Source organism: Monodelphis domestica, chromosome 4 (genome assembly GCF_027887165.1).
Source record: "Monodelphis domestica isolate mMonDom1 chromosome 4, mMonDom1.pri, whole genome shotgun sequence".
Lineage (NCBI taxonomy): Eukaryota > Metazoa > Chordata > Mammalia > Didelphimorphia > Didelphidae > Monodelphis > Monodelphis domestica.
In genome coordinates, this window is record NC_077230.1 from 229433314 (window position 1) to 229455176 (window position 21863).

The following is a 21863-nucleotide window of genomic DNA, read 5'->3' on the forward strand; positions in this document are numbered from 1 at the left end:
TACAGTTGAGGAAACTGAGGCAAACAGAGGTGAGGTGGTTTGCTCAAGGTCACACAGCTAGTAAATTTCTGAGGCTGATTTAGACTCAGGTTCTTCTGATTCAAAGTCCAGAGGTCTGCCCTTCCTCACTGCCTCAGTGGATCTTATAAGTCATCCCACTAACCCTCTTATGTCACAAATGAGGAAACTGAGACCCCAAGAAATTATTTGTCCAAGATAATAAGTAGGAGAACCAAGATTTGAATTCAAATCTTCTGGCTCTGAGTCCAAGTGTTCTTTGCACTATACTGCGTCACCTTCTGTCTAACCAGTATCCTTACTGTGGAAACCCACTAGTAGAAGAGTTCTCAGAATTTAAGCAAGTTCAGGGCACCTTCCCAGGGCAGGCCAGCTGTCTATTTTGCATCCCAGCCTACTTGGTGTAATAAAATGGGCAGCTCAGCACTGACTCAGGCTCCTGTCACCAAACTCAAAATCCAGAGTTGAACCAGCTGGGGCTGGGGCTGGGGCTGTTGCCAAAAACATGTGGTGTGCTTTGGCTATCCTCTTTGGATGCTGGACTCTCCTGGCTCATGCAAAGCTTCTCATTTTAGTTTGCCAGGACCCCCTGGGACCAAATGCGTTTTCTGTCTGCCCTCTTGGTTTCAGTTGTTCCATTTAATTAATCTTCCTTTTACTTTGCTGGGCTCTGTGGCAACCCATTGCTCAGTTCTCCTGCCAAGGCCCAGCTCTCCAGCCACTGACAATGATTTTTGAGAGGTCCTTTGTCCTTTGAAGCAATGATGCTGAAAAAGTTACTGTTCAGACCCAGGTCTTAATGGACCAATGATGTTGAAAGGTATTTTGGAAGATAGCCCCAGCTTTAATGGGGTTTCCCCCTAGGAAGAAGGACTTTGGCAAGAGGGGGGAGGGATCCCTTTCCCTCAAGGTTTTAATAGATTTGTTAAATATTAAAGGTGGGTGAGATGTTAAAGGCCATCCAGTCTAACCCCTCATTCTTAAAATTAGGGAAGAAACACAACTCTGGAATGGGTAGCTATATGAAGACATGCAATTTAACAATTTATTAATGTATTTCTTATTAAAGCAATGTATTATTTATACCAATTATTTATATATGTATAATCATTTTTGTTATATATAGCTTATTAATTTAAATAATTATTTATTACTTATTAACCATCTGCTATGTGCAAGACACTATGTTAGGCACTAGAGATAAAAAGAAAAACAAATTAAATGGTTCCTATTCCCAAAGACAAGCTATAGAAGAACATTATAGAGAATGGACACATTTAACCAGAAAGTAAATAAAGTAATACAAAGTCACTTCAAGATGAGACAGTCTTAAAAGCTATGGAGTGAGAGGAGGAATCAGGAAAGAGTTCATGGCAACTGAGCTATGCATTAAAGCAAGCTAGAGAATCTTCTAGAAGGAGGAGAGAATGGGCTGCATTTCAGACACGGGGGACCTTCTCACCTCAGAAGAGCACCTCAAGAAGTCCTGCTTCTTAGAAATGAGTAGTAAAACTTGGTCTTGGATGCCCAGAGCAACAGACAGGAGGTAAGAGCTGGAAGATTGAACGTAGCAAGTAGGTAGTGGAAATGACATGAAATGGCTCCCATGAGTCATCGCCAAGTCAAGGACTGGAAAGTTTGCATGGTATGGCAAGACTTGCAGATTAGGATTCTTTAAGAAAATGGGTTCTAGTCCTAACTCTATGCCCATTGACTGTGGGATCTTTAGCATATAACATCATCTCTCTGGTGCTCGTTCTCCAGCTGTTCAATGAAGGGAGTGGACTAGGCGATCGTGAAGGTCCCCATCCCATTCTTGGCATTCTGGGACTCTCATCCTCTGTAGCAAACTGAGAGGCTGGAAGGCTTCGACGTGGGTGGCCTGGTATCATTGCCCAGGGTCACACAGCTAGTAAGCATCTGAACTCAGGAAGACAATTCTTCTAGACTTCAGGTCCAGCGTTCTATTGACTGTAAAACCTCCCTGAAGACTAATGGAGGAAGCTACCCTGTGAAGATAAGCTGAAGGGGGAGGAGGTAGTACCCAGCCCAGGGGCATGATGGAGTCCTGCAGTGGGTTAGGAGATGATGGAGTTGGCTGCCCTGGGAAATTGTCTATTCCAGGACCTTCATTTTATGGCGGAGGTACCTGGGGACCAGAGTGACTTGTCTGAGGTTAGTTTGTATCAGTTAGTTTGTATCAGGATCAGGACTAGAACTTGGGTCCCCAGACTTCCCAGTCCAGGACTCTTTCTACTGTACCATAGTTGACTTTCCTCAACTGGTGGGACCCTAGAAGGAAAAAGGATGATGAGAGGCCAGGGGAACAGATGAGTGCTTAATCCAGGGGACATCAAATATCCATATGAAACAGAAAACTCTATTCAGGGTGTTACATGCTTATTCAGATAGCTACCAATTACCTAGAAGTAGAGGCTTCAATTATCCAGTTCATTTGATTATCGTCAACAGCCTCTAAGATCTCTTCCAGATCTAACATTTTATGAGTCTGTGTGGGTAATTTGGGCCTGGAGGGGAACATACAAGTAGCTAATCACCACTTCCTTTTGGGAAGCATTGGCTCTAGTGGAGTCACTCTGCCTCTGGCTGGACTCCATAGTTGGTCAAGGCATTCCTGTGTATTCAGTAGGAGAGTATCTTCAGTAGGAAAGGTTCTGTTCCTGTCCCAGGATTCCAGACAAGTTTGGGCTACCCAAATGGAAAAGGCTGGATACAGTGGTGTGGGAAGGGTTCTGGGTCTGCCATTTAGAGTCAATTCCAAGTAGTGGAAAAGCAAGAGGCAGCCAGACAAGTGTGGGAGAGAGAGGAAACAAAGAAAGTATTTAGGGACAGGCCTGGGCAGGGAGAAGGGAATTGAGCTGGGAGTAGGAGGAAATCAGCACAGAGGTGTAGGTAGGAAGGGTGGGACTGTGGGAGCAGGTGAGGCACAGAGGCCCCAGCCTGACATCAGGGGGATCCAGTCTAGCCTCCAAGAGAAGGGGGATGGGGAGACTGCTTCAGATGGAAGTGAGAAAAAAGCAAGAATCATTAGTGGGGAAGAAGGGTAGGGAGAATCTTAGTATTGTAGATTAAAAAAAAAATATTCTTACCTTCCATCTTAGAATCAATCCTGTGTGTTGGTTCCAAGGCAGAACAGTGGTAAGGGGTTGGCACTGGGAATTAAGTGATTTGCCCAAGGTCACACAGCTAGGCAGTGTTTAAGGCCAGATTTGACCCCAGGACCTTCTATCTGTAAGTATGGCTTTCATTCCACTGAACCTCCTATCTGCCCCTGCTCTCCTTTCCCCACTGGATTAAAGACTGAATCAAAGTTGCAAGAGACCTCAAAGAGTTGGGCAGAATTTAGTTTCAGGAAAGGAGAAAAGGAAAAAAAATGTTTTAGGAGGAACAGAAATGGGATCCAGAAGGGAAGTGTCAAGGTTAGAAAGGATAAAATTAATTTAGACCAAACACTTTTAGTCTTTGGAGACTTAAGAAAATGAGAGTGCTGGAATAGATTAGTTCAAATGTCTTAGAGATCTAACGTCCTACAGTCCTAAAGATAATAAAGGGACACAGAGAGAATAAAGAACCAAAGACCAGAGGGCAGTGGGAAAAACAAGGAGCAGAGTAACAATCAACTCCAAGAGGATCTGTAAACTCTGTGTGACTCAAGGAGGCAATAGGTTGGAGACCCAGTATAGTACCTTCTAGGAGAGATGAGGGAAGGTCCTGTGAATGGGAGATTCCTGGGAACCGAAAGATCAGCTGGCTGGATTAGAGCAAGAGGCTGAGCCAATAGAGGAGAAAGAGCAAGACTTGGTGGAGTTTGGAGTCCAAGGAAGAGAAAGCTGAGAGCTGAGGGTGATGATGAAAGGGCATTGTTTTAGGGAAAGGGGAGATGGATGGGGGTAGGAGAGGTAGGAAGAGAGGGTGAAGTAGAACTCTCTTCCTAGGATGAAGGCTGAAAGAACTGAAGTTCATTGTGTCAAGGGGACAGGACATTAAAGATGGAGGTGAAAGGGAGCTCTCAGCTCACCTTTTCCTCAGAGAAGAAGGGATGATAGTCTGGGCTTCTAGAAAAGGAGGGGGAGGATGAAGAAGGAGAGAAGGTGAAAGATAGTTTGTAAATATATGAGAACAGGGTTCAGAAGAGGAGACAAGCTGTCTGCTGATCTAGGCAGAGGAATCAGTCAGGGAAGAGAGGAGAAGTTGTTGGAGAAGGCAATAGGAGGCCTCTTGATTCCTCCAGGGCACTATTGGTGAGTCAGTAAGAGGGACTTTTCTTCCAAAAATGGTTGTTCAAGATTAAAACAGAGTGGGAGGGACAGAGAGAGCTAAGGGCACAAAGCTAATAGTGCCCTCAGACTGTTCAATAGGAAACCTTTGGAGGGAATGTCTTCCTATAATACTTCCCTACCACATCTCTTCTAGAATGAAGAGACTACAGAGGAATAAGTGGGGATTGGGTTTGGATGACAACAAGGGAAAGAAGTAGCACCCATATCCCATCATCAAGCCTTGTGCTGACTTGTTTGGGACCACAGAAAGCTGGGTTGAAGTTGTAAAACATGTTGAAGTCTTGGAGATGTTGTATTTCTTTTATAAGTGATGATCTATGCTCACCTAGCACCTTGAAGGCTGCTCCATTTTCAGACAAATGTGACTATTTGGTTTTCCAAAATGGAGTGTGGATTTTTCCCTGGAATTGGGAGTAAGAGAGGGTTTGTAGGAATGAAATGTTTCTTTCTTCAGAGGATATCAGGGAATAACAGAGATGGCACAAGACTTGTAACCAGGAAGACTTGGATTCAAATTCTGTGCGACTCTTTAATCTCTGTGTACCTAGGTTTCCTTATCCATTAAAATGAGTTGGGCCAGTTGACCTCTAAGATTTCCAGTTTCAAAGAGGCTACAATCCCTCTTCAGGAGCAATGGAACTTGGCTTTGACCTTTGCAAGCCTTGTGACCTTGGGCAAGTCATTAGTTCTCTGAGTCTCAGTTTTCTTCTCTATTAAATGAGAATAATTACAATATGAATAATTCTAATTATGATAAATTTACCTACCTCATGAAGTTGTGCAGAGCAAAGTACCATTGTTGTATAGATAGGAGTGATTCTTGCAGTCCCCTTATGGATGGGGTCCCTGGCACATAGGTCCTCCTGCTGTTGTGCCAGTCCTCCATGACTTCATAGAGGAAACAAACCCAGCTGCCTCTAGATTGGGTTAGGAAGTCTCAGCTTGAGTGGCAAGGCTTCCAACTCCACCCTCAAACTCATGCTTTGTTCAGAATTTCCCTAATGACAGGAGAATCATTAGGAATACATTTTTCTGTCCTTTGTCCATCCTTCTTCTACATGGGAGCAGTAGTGAAAAGATGGAGTGTTTCTCTTAATTTTTAGGACTAATTCAGGGCTAGCATCTGCTTGAGTCTCCCAGACTCAGTACTATCCATGATAAATAAAGATTGATAGATAAATATATTTGTATAAGTAAATCAATAAATATTTATAAATATATCTATATAGAAAGAGAGCCAGAGATAGCCAGAGAGATAGAGGCAGAGCAAGATAGATAGATAGATAGAGAGAGAGAGAGAGAGAGAGAGAGAGAGAGAGAGAGAGAGAAAGAGAGAGAGAGAGAGAGAGAAAGAGAGAGAGAGAGAGAGTTGGACTCTCAGAAAGCCTCTTAGAAGTAATCTGGTCTATACCCAACTCACACTTTAAGGATGATAAAACAGAGGTCCTTAGGAGATGTGATTTGCCCAGAGTCATGCTGCTAGTTTAACAGAATTATTAGACCAGGTGTCTTGACTCCTAGTCTGGGACTGTTTCTAATTTCTTTCATCCTTGAACTGCCTTCTAACCTGTCCAATGGGTATATTTTTTTACTTTCATGTCCAACTGGGGGGCCCATTGTTAGACCAGGATTAGACAGGGATGTCTAAGACCCCCTGGAAAGATGAAGAGGCCAAAATAATCCTTGGCTTTTCCAGGAGGTCTTGGACCTCCCTGTCTAATCCAAGAGAAAGCAGTCTCGATTACTGTTTTCATTTTCCTGTCATGATGCTTCTTTCCTGGGAATGCTGGTGGGGGTTAGGCTATATTCCTTTCTTGTCTTTCCTTTATCCTGATTTAGTCTATGTTTTAGCCAAACTGGCCCTCTTCTTGTTCCTTATATGCACCATTCCCTCTCTAGCTTCAGTCCCTTTGCCCAGGCTCTCTTCCTCACCTCCGCCTCTTAAAATCCCAGTGCCCTTCAAGAGCTAGCTCAATTACCACTTCCAACACAATGCCTTACTTGATTCCCTATTAGTTAGTGCTCCTTTCTGCAACTTTCCCCAACTAATCTGTATTTATTTTTTGAATCTACTAGTCCATAGAGTATTGTAAGCTTCTTGAGGGCAGGGACCATTTCTTGCTTATCTTTGTGTCTCAAAGAACAGAGCCTAGTACACTGAAAGGGCTTAGTAAATATTTGTTGAAACCCCTTCTCTTATCTGGTAATGTTAGCCAGGCTTTCCTTCTTCCCTCTCTGTTTGCCTCTTCTAGCTGTCAAGGTCCCTAGGAACAACTTGGTGGTTCAAAGCTATGAGCTAGCCTTGCCTAGAGAGCTCAGACAATTATACACATTTCTAAAAAGCATTGAGATTTACAAAGCCACAGGACAACACAGTTAGTTAGATGTTTCAAATATTCTTATAACCATTAAAAAAACTTTACCTTGTATCTTAGAATTGATACTAAATATTGGTTCTAAGGCAGACCAGTAAGGGCTAGGCAATGGGGGTTAAGTGACTTGCTCAGAGTCACACAGCTAGGAAGTGTCTAAGGCTCAATGTGAAGCCAGGACCTTCTGTCTCTGGGCTTGGTTCTCAATCCATGAACCACCTAGCTGCTCTACTCTTATAATCATTTTCCTGAGAAGGAAACTGAGGCTCAGAGAAGCCTAGAACTTGTTTGTAGTACAAAACTATCAGAGCTAGGGTTTGAACCAGTGTTTCCTGATTCCAAGTTCAACAGGCTTCCTACAACAAAAGTTGGGGAAAGGATAGAAAGATAAGATAATCTGTAGAGTAATCTATGGCTTCCTGATTGGATAACCACTTTTCTCTTCCTCACTTGTTTTCCCAGCCCGCTGGGCTCCTTCTTGCTTGAGAAAGCCCAAAGGAGCTTCAGCCACAGTTAAATCTGTTCTCTCTGATCTCTATCCATAATTGGCCTGTTAGCTTCAACTCCTGTCATTTGTGGCTAGGAGTCCCGATCCCAGGCTGAGTCTAATGGTTCCATGCTGGCCAAGGGCCAACTAACATTCCTAGTGGTTTTTGACTTCTTTCATTTTCTGGTTCTCTAGGCACCTTGGTAAAGGTAATGGAGTGGGGCTAGGGGAGGGAAGATAGCAGCCCTAAATACCCAGATTCAAATTATATCTATACTTTTGGAGAACTTGGGGGAGTCAGGGTTTCTCTAGGGACCTTGGTTTTTTCATCTACCCAAAATGGGCCATTCACATTTTCTCCCCACCTCCTTTATTGAGTCAGCACAAGGATAAATGCTTTGAGATTCCCATGGAAGAGTCCCTATTGGAACGAGAGGATATGCTATTGATTTTGATTAACTGGGTTGCTCCCCTTAAGGTCTGGCTGATGTCCAAAGGTCGAGCCAATGGAATACCCATCATCTGTGCCAGAGGGACATGTAGACACAAGTGTGCCCAGGTGCACTTTTTAATCTGGTGGACCCAATAGCATGGGAGCAGAGGGACAATCTCCTTCTACCTTACCCCCAGGCTCCAGTGGCTCACCCTTGCTCCCTTAGCCAGGGCACTAATTAATTCCTCTTCTATTTCCCCATCAGACTTTTTCCCTCCTCAATACTTCATCTAGCCCTTCTCCCATCAAGGGTGATGGAAAAAAAAGTGCAGATCCCATCAAAACTGAGGTTCTGCCTGTCCAGGCAGAGTCCTCCCCAGCACACAGCAGTCTTAGTGCCTGCCTGCTTGCAACACTCACCTAACACCATTCCACAATTATATAGGAGACTGTTATTGCTGCTAGGACACTCCCTGGGCTGGGCTAGACTGGGCTGGGCCTCCCATCTCACAAGCACATCTGACCTGACAAGGCAGGTGTTTCCCTCCTGGAAAATGGCCCAGGTCCTTTTAAAGAAGCAGAAGCAACCTTTGCAGAAATGTCCCAGGAGGGGAGTTGGGGGGAGCAATCAGAGCTGATCCCATACCACTCACTTTCTGTCAAGCTTTCTTGTTCTTACGATAAATAAATCTGCTCCAGATTTGAGAAGTAGCTAGTTCTTTATAGAGGTCACCATATGGTCTTCCCAGTGGAAGCAAAATCTTTTGTTCTTTAAATGACTGAGACCGGATAAGACTAAAGAAAAGAAGTTTTCTACTGTCAGTAAGTCAATTTGCATTTATTAAGAACCTGTGCTAGGCATTTGCTAAGCCCAGAGGAGCCAAAGAAAAGCACCTCTCATTCCTTCCACCCCCCAAAAATTAGTTACTGCTCATGGTCTAAAGGAGAGACAATATCATACAAAAAAGGAGCTATGTAGAGGATAAGTTGGGAGTGGACTCAGAGGGAAGACACTAAGATTAAGAAAGGCTGGGAGAGGCTTTTTTTCGGAAGGCAGGATTTTAGCAGAGACCAAAACAACAAAAGTCTACATTTACATAACACTTTATAGGTTGAGTTAAGCTCTCTGCTTAATTTTTAGGGAGTTAAAGAAAGAGCATCCTATTTTTCCGATGAAACAGGTTCTGACAGATGAAGAGACTTACCCATGATTTACAGGATTACAGAATTTAGAGCTGGGAGGGACCTTAGAGATTCATCTGGCCCAATTCTCTCACTTTACAAATAGGCACACTGAGCTTTGCAGAGGAACGTAGAAGAACTGGAGAATTTGTACAATATCACTGTTGGATCATAGACCTGGAGCCTGAAGGAGCCTCAAAGGGCACTTAGTCTTGGAGTGTAGGGAATCATAAGATCACAGATTTGGAGCTGGATGTCTCCACCTTCCCTCTCCACCCATTTTATGATAGGGAACTGAAGTCTAGGGAAGTTAAGTTATCTAAGTTTTGCTCTTGTTCAGTCTTTGCTGTTGTGTCTGACTATGATCCTATTTAGGGTTTCCTTGGCAGAGATACTAGAGTGGTTTGTTGTTTCCTTCTCTAGTTCATTTTGTAGAATGGTGTGTCCCTGGAGAAGTCACTTAACCCTCATGCCTCAGTTTCCTCATCTGTAAAATGACCTGGAGAAGAAAATAACAAGCCATTCCAGTAACTGCCAAGAAAACCCCAAATGGGGTCAGGAAGAGTCAGACACTCCTGATCAACAACAACCAGCTGTAGACCTATGCCCATATAGATGGACCATTGTGGATCTGGACCTGAGGGAAAGCTCATGCATGCCCTCCCTTTTCCATGTCTCCCTGGGATGCTGCTGGACTCTCTATAGTTTCCCCAGTAGTCCTTCTTTGCTCCTGGCTCCTTTTATTCACTTTCAAGTGTAGAGTGCTCAGCTGTCCATGGCATACCACAGGCACGTATCTCCACCCACTTCTTCAGAGTGACAGCTGGTCACAGATTCCCTCCTCTCTACCCTCTAGGGTAACAGGATCTCCATAGATACCACACATAAACAAAACATCAACACTTCAACAACTAGCCCCTCCCTGCCTTAGTAGCTTATTTTATGGGTTTTTAATATGACTAAATGATCTGTGATTTCCTTAATATAGGGAATCCCTTCTGTAGGAACTCCCTCCACTAACCCATTTATGACCAAGTACACAAATACTAGGACATTGCCAGAGGGAAGTAGAGGTTAAGTGACTTACTCAGGGTGACAGAGCTGGTTAGAGTCAGAGCCAGGCTTTTAAGTCCAGTTGGCAAATGTGAAACCCTCCCTCTTCATGAATCACTGTGGCCAAAATATTTATCAACACTATAGTGTAGTGGTGAGTCCTAGTTTTGGTATCTGATGATCTGGGTTCAAATCTTAGCTCAGTCACCTTTTTGATCTTGAATAAGTCACTTGTGAGGTTGAGACTCAGTTTCCCTATTAGGAAAATGATGCCTAAATCAGTGATATCAATCTCAACTATAAAGAGGGCTACTAAATGGATCCCTAACAGCTTCACATTGACTTAGAAAACTATATATTAATGTTATCTAGGTTCTACTGCATTTTTTATTTATTCTATTAAGCATTTCCCCAAAAATTTTAATCTGGTTCAACTGAATTTTTGTGGAGTGTGGCAAGCAGGCAGCCAGTTTGACATCTCTGGTCTATATGACCTCTAAAGTCTCATATATCTCTAAATCAATGATCCTCAGATCTGATAGCCAGTATTTGACTTATGAGATCTCCAAAGTTGACCACTGACACTCTGGGGGGAAGCTAGATGGTTCAGTGAATTGAGAGCCAGATCTAGAAATAAGAGGTCCTGGGTTCAAATCTGGCCTCAAACACTTCCTAAATATGTGACCCCAGGCAAGTCATTTAACCCCCATTGCCTAGACATTACTACTCTTCTGTCTTGAATCCAATACATAGTATTGATTCTAAGATGGAAGTTTTAATTTTTATTTTTTTAAAGATGGCTAGGACTTGGTACAACTTGTGCTACACAGGCATATCCAACAGACTCTAGGATCCCATTATCACATCTGCCATGTGATAATGAAGCCTCCAGAAGAAGACTTTGGGGAAAGACATGACAAACTGTACATTAAAAAAAGGGGGGCAAAGGGTAATCACCTCCAAACTACACACACCTTCTCCTCTTCTGCTCTGAGTTTGAGTGAAGAAGACAAAGGTCTGCTCTTTTAAACACCATGGCCTGAGATTGGGACCACTTACCCACTTTCTTCCACTTTAATCCAAATGCAGCATACATTCAGAGTGCAAATGAATCTCTCAAATAATCAGAAATTGCATTAATTTCACTGTTCCTCTTTTTTTCCCTTTCCCTACCTTATTACCTTCCCTACAGACAGAACTGTCTTTGCAAAAGGAGCAATTGCAGCTGAAAATCATCGAGATTGAAGATGAAGTTGAGAAGTGGCAGAAAGAGCGGGACAGGATTAAGGTGATTGGCATTTCCAGTCTTGCTTCTTACATTCCCTTCCTCTGCCCCAAGTTTACAGATTTTCCTAGACTCCCAGGCCCCTTTTAGAACAAGATAGAGGAAGGAACACCTTGGCTGGTTGCTGCTCTTGGAAATATCAGTCTTTCTTGGTTTTCTTGCCTAGTTCCTCCTCTGGGTTTACCCAGTCCTTCTCCCCGTGTATTCCTTCTGGTTGCTTCATCTATGGTTAGTTCTAGCACAGAAGAAGGAATTCTCTTACCACTTAAGCCTTCATTAAGCTTTATAAGCAAGGTTCTACAACTGATCAATCCAGGAATGGTCCATTATGGACTAGCTCGCCCTTCTCAATGGATGCTGCACCTACCAAATACATGTTTCTCTAGTTATCCAGGTCATTGTTTGCATATACCTTGGGGGTAGGAAAGGAGAACAGAATAAACTGAAATATGAGCTAACACAGACTACTGGTGGAGTTATGAGAGGTAATTGATGAGCCAGACTAGATTGCTGGGCAAGAACAATCAACCAAATAGAATGATCTGACTGTGGATAAACAAAAATTGATTGCAAATGAGATTGGCATTCTCTGCTCATCATGGGAGTCTTGGTAAGATCAGCTGCACCACTTGGGGACAATGAAAACAGCCTGATCCCAATTTCTGGGGATTTAATCATGGAATGCCTTTGTGATTTGTTCCAACTGGAGACTTGCCTTTGCTTATTCTCCTTCTCTTCACCCACTCCAGAGCTTCACCACTAATGAAAAAGCCATCCTGGAGCAAAACTTCCGTGACTTAGTTCGGGACCTTGAAAAACAGAGGGATGAAGTTAGGGCAGCACTGGAGCAGCGGGAACAAGATGCTGTGGGCCAGGTGAAGGTGATTGTGGACGCACTGGATGAGAGGACCAAAGTGCTACAAGAGGATAAGCAGACCAGAGAGCAGTTGCACAGTATCAGTGACTCAGTGCTATTTCTACAGGTAATCTTCCCATTCATCCATCCATCCATCCATCCATCCATCCATCCATCCATCCATCCATCCCTCTCATTCATTCATTCATCCATATCCTCATCCACCCATTTATCCATCTATTTCTTTCTCTACCTATAAGTATTTGTTGCTTCCTCCTATGTGCATACCACTTTCCTATTCACTGTTGGGTATATGGAAGATGCTGAAGGCTCTATTGGGAAAGGAGTTTATAATATTTTTAGGGAGATAAGCCTTACACACAAGAAACAATTAGAGAACAATATAAGATACTATGTAATTAAAGGCAAAACTAGGTGTCTTAGATAAGTAGGTACCATAAGGGTTTAGAGAGGGGAAAATGACCTGGAATGATATTACAAATGGAGAAACTATGAATAGGAGTTCACTAACTTGTAGTAGAACAAGATCTAGAACCTAAATTCTAGGACCTGACTCCTGGTTCTGAAGCTGCTTTTATTAGATCACGAGGATACTTGTGTGTAAAAGTGGAAAGACAAGGTACCTGGGTTTGAATCCCAGCTCTGTAACTTAATCCTTAGGGCAAATCATTTAACCTCACCAGGCAGCTAAATGGCACAAGAGCTGAGTTCAAATTTGACCTCAGACATTAACTAGCTGTGTGTGACCCCAGGCAAGTCACTTTTGTTACTTGAATGTCTCCATCTCCTTAACTATAGGGATAATAATAGTACCAACCTCTTGGGGTTGTTGTGAGGATCAAATAAAATGATATTTGTTAAAAGCTTAGCATAGTGCCTGGCACATAGCAGGTGCCTGTTTCTTTTATTCCTATTAGTTTCAGTTTCTTCATCTGTAAAATGAGGTGGTTGAACTAAATGGCTTCATTTAGGTTTCAACTCTAAGTTTATGATCCTGTAGCCTTTGTGACCATGGGTAAGTCTTTTCACCTCTCTGGGCCTCCGTTTCCTCATCTGTAAAATGGTGAAGTTAGATTCAATGATCTCTAAGGATACTTCTAGCTCTAAATCTCTGATTTGGTTATCCATTGGGACGACGTGAAGATAAAGATATTTCTGACCCCCAGGGGCACAGACAATTTATTGGCTTCCGCTCCTTCTTATTGGCAGGAATTTGGGGCACTGATGAGCAACTACTCACTTCCCCCACCTCTGCCTACATACCATGTCTTGTTGGAAGGAGATGGCCTGGCTCAGTCACTGGGCAACTTCAAGGATGATCTACTCAATGTGTGCATGAGGCACGTGGAGAAGATGTGCAAAGCAGATCTGAGTCGGAATTTCATTGAGAGAAATCATATGGAGAATGGTAGCTACCAGGCTGGTAAGCTGGCTCCAAAGTCCCTTTGTTTCCCTCTAGAGAGTGCTCCTCCTCCCTGTTTCAGAAACAAATAAATAGAAACCCAGCCTGCCTCCTCCTTTTGCAGTCACATTGATATCAGTCCCTACTATGGGTGATTTGGACCTCAACTAGATTGCTTCAACATCTAGAATAGAACAGAATGGAATACCATGTATATTCAGTAGATAGACTGATACATAGATGGATAGATGGAAAGACACATATAGATAGACAGATGGGTAAATAGATAAATAATAGGTATAGTTTGAAAACAGATTGATAGATGATAAATAGATAGACCTAGAGATAGATTTATAGACATTGTAAAGAGAGATAGCTGTAGTATAGTGGTCAGAGAGCTGACCTTGGAGCCAACCTGGGTTCAAGTCCTACCTTTGACACATCCCAACTATGTGGCTTGGTGTGAATCATTTATTACTCCAGGCAGTAGTAAGGGCTCTGGGAAACCCTGGAAGGTTGTAAGTTGGGAAAAAGGTACCTACCTGAATTAGTAGAGGGAGTTTTCTCACCTGGGGAGATTTCTATACAAATGAAATCATAGGTCCATATCCATAGCTTAAAACTGAAAACTCAAGATTTTTGGAATATGTCCACATATCTAAACACCATATATATGTATACCTATATATTGCTATGTAAATTAACTTATAAAAGATAAAATTATCAGCAGAGAAGTATATAGGGCACAGGGTTAGTGAGTAGGATCTCTGAGGATGGTTTCCTGCCTGGTCATCCAGATTTTGGCACAGGGTAAAGCCAAGGAAACGTAGATTGTGGATTTCAGATCATCCACATCTGTTTAGCAGGCAATATCCAGTGGCCAATGGGATGCTGCCACTTCCATGGAGCCACCCATATTGCCTTTGGTGATCTATTTGGCTGCAACCTTGTTAGCTATCATAATAAATGATCTCATTTGGTCTTCACAACCCTATGAAGAAGATAATACCATCTTCAATTAGCATATGAAGAAACTGAGGCCCAGAGAAACTAAGTAATTTATTCATGATCACACAGCTAGTAAAAGTCAGAGGTGGGATTCCGATCTGGGCATCTCCTGGCTCCATATATAATGCTCATCCCAGTACCTTGTGCTACTTCAACGTGATGACTTATCAGATGATATGTTATAGTGAGTTCTGCACAGCTACTGTGTGCCTGGCCATAGAGAGCTGAGGAGGGCAGGCCAACCCTATCTTAACAACTCAAAAGTTCCTGTAGAATTGGATTCTGTCTGGAGGGCAGCTGGGTGGCTCAGTGGATTGAGAGCCAGGCCTAGAGATGGGAGGTCCTAGACTCAAATCTGGCCTCAGACACTTCCTAGCTGTGTGACCCTGGGCAAGTCACTTGACCCCCATTGTCTAGCCCTTACTACTCTTCTGCCTTGGAATTAATACATAGTTTTGACTCCAAGATGGAAGGTAAGGGTTAAAAAAAAATGGATTCTGTCTGAGTCATTGCCATCCCCAGATGAAGTCACCTAGATCATGTCTCAGCATGCTCAGGTCCCATAACTTGAAAAATGGCTTCAATGGAGTAACTGTTTTGTTTTTTAATCTGCAATAAGCCAGTCTCCTCAGGCTTCAAGCCTTTGTATAGTCCTCTGCTCTTCACGGCCTATTTCCCTGCCCTAAACCTTAATGTCAAGCCTCTGACAGGGGTTTAATTTGATAGATGCTCTTGACAGAGCCATCGCTAGGAATTTTGGTGCCGGCAACAAATGTGGTTGAGGCAAAAAGGATTTACATGGAGTGTCAGAAAGCCTGTGTCCTTATATCATTGTCATCTCGAGTGCTCCTGACCCCCCCCCCCAATATAGCCTAGATCTCCAGAGTTGAGGGCAGTATGACACAGACGTGCTTGGTCAGTTTTGTCAGGAAAACGTCCTTCCCCAGAGAACGTGGTATGCTGGTGACATCCAATTTGGGTGGAAAAGTAAGACAGCTTTTCAGTGAAAGGATCATGAAATGAGTTCTTCTAACATGCTGAGGACCCATTACTGTGTGACTCATTCCTCAGGCATAGATCATGGAGGTGGCAGTAGGGCATTCTGTTCCCATCTCTGGGTTGCAAACATCAGCTGAAATCCAGGTTTGCCCTGGGAGATCTTCGTCTAGTCCTTGGTGGAGGCAGGTGGGGCCTGGAGGACTCAAGTGAAGAGCTGGGCACCCAATCCCACGCGGGCCTGGTTTGTAGGTCAAGGTGGATGACTCTACCTAGAACAGGTGTGGTTTCTTCAAGCCTTAACAAAGGCAGGAAGCCTAGAGGAAGAAGAGGAATACTGCTGATGTCAGTACCTCAGCCTCAGGCCTGGGCAGCTCCCTTCCTAGGGTTTGTTTCTTCTCCTATTCCACTCTCTGTCCAGATATAGGTTGGGGAGTTTATAGGATCATAGAATTATAGACTCAGATCTGGCCTTAAAGGCCACTGAGTTGTGGGAGGTCATGGCTAGAAGGGTAGAAGTTAGCTATAGGGACAAGTTATCTCTATTTCTTTTCTGATTGCCAAGAGCCCTTGTTGCACCATGGGAAGAAGAAGGGGCCTAGATTTAAATTGACTTTAATTTTTAATTATTTTTTAATAATTAAATTTTAATTAATTTTTAATAATTAACTTTGGATCTGAGTCTCTCCATGACTTGGTATAAGGGGTAAGGGGGAAATCAGGAACAGGTTTGTCCAGAGATCGCATTTGAGATGAAATGGGCCAAACCAGGGGCAATTTGACTTAACCTTCCTAAGGTTGTCCTGTCTAGGAACTGTTCTTTACACCCAGCTTGTCTCTCTTGGTGAACCTAAATCACCCCTACCCATCAGGAGGAAGAGGAAAGAAAAGGAGGAGGCATTTAAGATGCAGGAAAAGACAAAAGAAAGGAATAAGGTGGAGAAGTGAATGAGAAGCCAAGTGGCAATGAGTCTAGTTTACATGGATTAGGAGACCTGTTGGTGACTGTAACTCTAGATCAGTTAACTCATTTCCCTTCCTGGAACTAGGATACTAGAGGGCAGTATAAACCTGTAAGCTCTAGGCTTTTTCATGTGTCATGGATGGCCATCTGGAGAAGCCAATCTCAGAATAATGCTAAATGTGTGGAATTAAATACATGAGAGTACAAAGGAAACTGATTATATTGAAATAAAGATGATGGTATCCCCCCACCCCAAGTTCATAGATATCTTGAAATCGACCCAAGGACTCCTTGGGGGTCTTGTGACCCTAGATTAAAAACCCCTGTTGTAGGGTAAGACATGGGGACTTAGTCATATAGGACCTTGAGCATAATACTAGCTCACATTGACAACAAAGATAGGAAAGTGGTATAGTGGATAGAGCCTTGGATTCCAGAAGATCAGAATATAAAACATCCTTCAGGCCCTATTCATTGTGTGACCCTGGGCAAGTCACTTAATCTCAGTCTCAAATTCTATCTATAAAATGGAAGATAGTAATCATCTATCTCATGAAGTAAAGCAGATCAAATAAGATCATATTTGTAGAGATCTTTGCAAACTTTAATACATGAGACAAATTACAGCTATTTTTATTTTATTTTAAAAAATATTTATCCTCTGTCTTAAAATCAATACTGTATATTGGTTCCAAGGAAGAAGAATAGTAAGGGCCAGGCAATGGGAGTTAAGTGACTTGCCCAGGGTCACCCAGCTAGGAAGTGTCTGAGGCCAGATATGAACTTGGGACCTCTAGTCTCTAGGCATGTCTTTCAATCCACTGAATGGCCCAGTTGCTTTCCAGCTTTTTTTTATTAATGGAGGGGGGAGTTTGGTATAATAGAAAAGAAGGAAGAAATGAAGAAAAGAGGAAAAGGAAAGAAGGAAGAAAAGGAAGAGAAAGAACAAAGAAGGAATATAAGAAGCATTAGTAAGCTCCTACTATGTGCTGGTGATTGTACTTTACACAGTTTTCATTTACTCTTCAAAATAACCCTCAGAGGTAGGTACTATTATTAACATTTCTGTAAAATGAGGAGGTGGGGTAAGGTGACTTCTAAGGTTCTTTCCAACTCTTAATGCTAGAATCCTAAGAATGAACCAGTTAAATTTATATCAAGAAGTCTACAAGAAATGTGTAAACTTTGATCACAAAAAGATAGACCAAGAAGGTGAGAAGAAGCATGATGAAGAGGAAGTAGGATTAGATAGCCCAAGTTTAAATCCAAACTTCATCACTTACTATGGGGATAGTTGGGTGGCTCAGTGGATTGAGAGCCAGGTCTAGAGATAGGAGGTCCTGGGTTCAAATTTGGCTTCAGACACTTCCTAGCTGTGTGACCCTGGGCAAGTCACTTGACCCACCAGTGCCTAGCCCTTACTGCTCTTCTGCCTTGGAATCAGTTAGGTTTTAAAAAACATAAACTTACTTGATGCGGGACTTTGGCCAAGTCACCAGTCTCTGAGCCTTGGTCTCCTCAGCCACAAAATGGTCATGCTAATACTTGTACCTTCCAGGACTGTTGTAAAGTAAATGTGAGAGTTCTCTAGACATATGAGCTGTTATCTTTTCTGTGGAAACCCACCTGAACTCCTGGAGACAGCCTGAGATACCCTGTGTTTAGCACTGAGTGGTGAGGTTGTGTTGTCTCTCTCTCCACCAACACACATTGTACCTCTTCTATTCCTTCAATTACGATGTGACCAGAAAAGGTCTGGGACAAGCTGGTGGTGCAGAGGATAGGACACTGGGCCTGGAGAGTCAGAAAGACCCAAGTTCAAATGTGACTCCAGACACTTACTGTTGTTTAATTGTTTTTAGTCATAGCTAACTCTTCTTGACCCCACTGGAGCTTTCTTTCTTTTTTCTTTTTGAAAATTTTATTTAATTAGATGATTTAGAATATTTCCCATGGTTACAAGATTCATATTCTTTCCCTCCTCTCTCCCCAACCCCCTCCATAGCTGGCACACAATTCCACTGCGTTTAACATGTGTCATTGACCAAGACCTATTCCATTGGAGTTTTCTTGGCAAAGACACTGGAGTTGCTTGCCATTTCCTTCTCCAGCTCATTTGACAGATGAGGAAACTAAGGCAAAAAGGGTTGAGTGACTTTCCCAGGGTCATACCGAGAATAAATGTTTGAAGCTAGATTTTAACTCAAGTTTTCCAAATGCCAACAGTGGCTCTCTACCCAGTATTTCACATAGCTGCCAACTTACTAGCTATGGGCAAACCTTGGGCAAGAAAACCAAGAAAACCTCATAAACAATATAAAATGTTAAAAGATGTGGCAATGGGAGATGAGCTCCTCAGGTCAGAAAAGGCTGGCGTGCTCTGGTCCATGGGGTCACAAAGAGGCAGACGTGACTGTGACTGAATGACTGGACAACAACCACCTGCCCTCCCCCCAAAATACTGCTTCTGGTGATGATGCTAAAGGAGTGTAGCCAGAGCAGTTCTCTGGCTCCAGGCATCAGCACCTTTCCAGTTGGCGCGCTAGCGGAGCCTTTTTCTGTCCAGACCATAAGAGGACCACTTTAGTGTTATTTACATGAAATTCCCTGAGATGGGGATCTTGGTTCCTGATGCCAGTCTATCCCAAGATTGGGCACTCCCTCCATTCCCACTCAGTAACCCTGTATCAGGCCTCTGCTCATCCAGCCCTGTCTTTCTTCCCCAGGGGACCATCGCTTCATGAACAACTACATGTCTGACTGGGGCCAGTCAGACACCCTGAAGAGATATTCCATGTACCTCACACCCAAGGGTAAGTAAACAGCGGATGCATTCATTGCCTCTGTGAGACCGTGAGGACCAGAGGGGTTCCTTATCAACTTCAAGCCATACCTCCTGGCCTTGGCCTTCAAAGTCCTTCCCGGACAGCCCCCCACCCTACTTAGCTTCCATTCTTAGGATGGCTTAACACACGCTCTGTGCTCGAAACAGGTTTACCTGCTTAAAGAGCCTGGACCTGGGCTTGGGCCCTGGTAAAATAGGCTACCTTTCAATAGATCCTGACTCCTCCTTGTAGTCAGTTCCCGGGACCTTGCTTTTGGTTCCTGGGCCCTCTTTTCTCTGTTTTCTCAACTCTCCTGACTATTTCGAAATTCCAGTTTTAGTCAAAAGCCCTTGACCTTGGTCACTGAGCCCACTGGGTTCCTTGGGTTCTATTAGCTAGATTATCCTTAATTAAATTCTCTCATTCTGTCCCTTGCCACCACAAATAGCCACACATTTCTGGCATCTCTTTCTGCAATTGGGGTTAAATGTCTTTCCCAGGTTCCTACAGCTAGGAAGTGTCTGAGGTCAGATTTGAATCCAGGTCTTCCTATCTTTAGCCCTGGTGTCCTTTCCACTGAGTCACCTAGCTGCCCCCATGTGTTTAAACTTTCTTTTCTTTTTTTTTCTTCTTAATTCAAAGATTTTTGTTTTCCCAATTCCAGGTAATAATAATGTTCAACATGTTTTCCAAAATTATAAGATCCAAACCACCTCCCTCTGTCCCTCCCCCCAACAGAGAGCAATTTATCTGGGCCATATATGCATTATCAAGCAAAATGGTCTTCCATACTGGTCATTGTTGTAAAGTGCTTAAGCTTTCTAAGTCTATTTATGTAATGTTCAGTTCTTCACACCTCCTTGCCTAAAGACAGTCTCTGGGCCTCTAGCCTAATGCCAATTTCCACACCCTCTTGGCTGAAAAAGAGACCAGACCAGAATACTTGGAGTGAGAATTGTTCTTCTTGGGCTGTCTGGAACCAGCTGGTTTGTCCATTCCAAAATGCCATGATTATACTTTGAGCCAATCAGGGAGCCTCCAGGTCCTCTGTCCTGCCCACATTGTTGCTGTTTCTGACTTCTCAACCTCTCCTTCCCAACCACAGAAAAGTATGCAAACAAAATGGGATCTTGTTGTCCATCACCTAGAAAATCAGAATAAAAATTCCCCAAAGTAGCTCCATGTAGAATTTGCTTTTGTAAAGTGATTCCTTCTTTTGGCTAGGAAAATTTTGCTCCTCCCTCTTTGATAATCCATGGTGTCAGTTGACTTAGAGTTGCCAAGATGGTGGAATAAGATAATCCATCGTGCCAAATCAATGGGAAAGCACCTTGAAGGTCATCCAGTTCAAATCCCTCCCCCATTTGATAAATGATAAAACTGGAGCCTACAGGGAAGTTATGATCAGTCCAAGGTTCCAGTAAGTTAGTGACAGAACTGGGACTAAAACCAAAGTCAGCTGACATCATATCTGAAAAGAACGTTGTCCTTGGAGTCAGAGGACTTGGATTTGAGTTCTAGCACTGGGACAGGTAGGTAGCACAGTTGATAGAGCTCTGGATAAGTCACAACCCTATTTGCCTTAGTTTCCTCATCTGTCAAATTAGCTAGAAAAGGGAATGGCAAACCACTCCGGTATCTTTGCCAAGAAAACCATAAATGGGATCACAAAGTCTCAGACATCAATGAACAGCAAGAAAATCTGCCCCATCCTCTCTACCTCATCTATACAATTAGTGAGTTGGATTTGATTCTCTCTTCCATTACTGCTTCCTCCCAGAAGACAAGAGGCAATTTTGTTACTTTCTCTATATTCCCTCAGTTTTGGAACACAGAACAGGACTCTGTATCAGATAACAAGATCAGGTTTTCCCAGGGCTGACTGCTGGTGGATTCTCCCTCTGTTTCATGTATTTTCCACCTGACTGAGGAGATTCCCCTAGCCATAGGAATTTCCCTGGCTCAGAAGATCATTTCCTGTGTGCTTACACCCTATCCCCATGGTCGACCTTCACCTCTCCACAGTAGGCCTGCCATGCAGAGTCCTGTGCTGCTCTCTCGTGAGCCCCAAATGTCCCATCATATCACTGAGGAGACCCTGATCTTCACCCAGAGAATGCAGGGGAAGGAGTTAAGGCCCAGTCACAAAAGGAAGCCCAGCAAATGGGTATTTTCCTATTCAATGCCCATGGACATTTGGATCTAATTGTTCCTCCTACTGTGAGGGCCCTGCCCAGCTTGAAAAACAGCATCTGGGCTAAGTGGGGACTGCCTGGGGGTGGCAGCAATAAGGGACGGGGCCTCACCTTCACATTCCTAACCTGTGCCAAGCCTGAGTTCACCTTTCAGCAGATGGTTGCACCAGCTTATTGTGCCTGGCAAGGGGAGGAGATGACATATAATAATCTGACCCATGCCTCCACATGTAGTCTTCCTGGCATTTGGGTCTCCTGCCTGGATGGACCTGTTCTGGGTTCCGTAGGTCTCTTCCCAGCCAAATATTCAGGTCCCTGGCACTGAGACCCATGCCACTTGTCCTTGTTGGCTTTCCCACTCTGCTAGAAGTGGTGGTTTTCTAGTCCTGTCCTCTCTAGTGCTTGGTAAGGGGAGAAATGAGGAGATAATATTATGATACAGTGAGAAAAATGCTAGACTCAGGT

General features: G+C 43.4%; 1 protein-coding gene and 1 long non-coding RNA gene across 3 annotated transcripts in view; one reads left to right on the forward strand and one right to left on the reverse strand.

Moving 5' to 3' along the window:
* TRIM29 (tripartite motif containing 29) overlaps positions 1–21863 on the forward strand; it is a 52823-nt gene that overhangs the window by 8925 nt on the left and 22035 nt on the right. For both annotated transcript variants that reach the window (XM_016433794.2, XM_007494638.3), the window contains exons 2-5: positions 11039–11134; positions 11881–12114; positions 13218–13431; positions 19105–19191. In XM_016433794.2, coding sequence (XP_016289280.1) covers positions 11039–11134; positions 11881–12114; positions 13218–13431; positions 19105–19191 — 631 coding nt within the window. The remainder of the gene's footprint in view (positions 1–11038; positions 11135–11880; positions 12115–13217; positions 13432–19104; positions 19192–21863) is intronic.
* LOC130453749 (uncharacterized) lies at positions 1277–5181 on the reverse strand. The gene is made up of 2 exons (XR_008911286.1): positions 5087–5181; positions 1277–2310 (listed from the first exon to the last, which is right to left on the reverse strand). It is a non-coding gene; the product is annotated as an uncharacterized LOC130453749 (long non-coding RNA).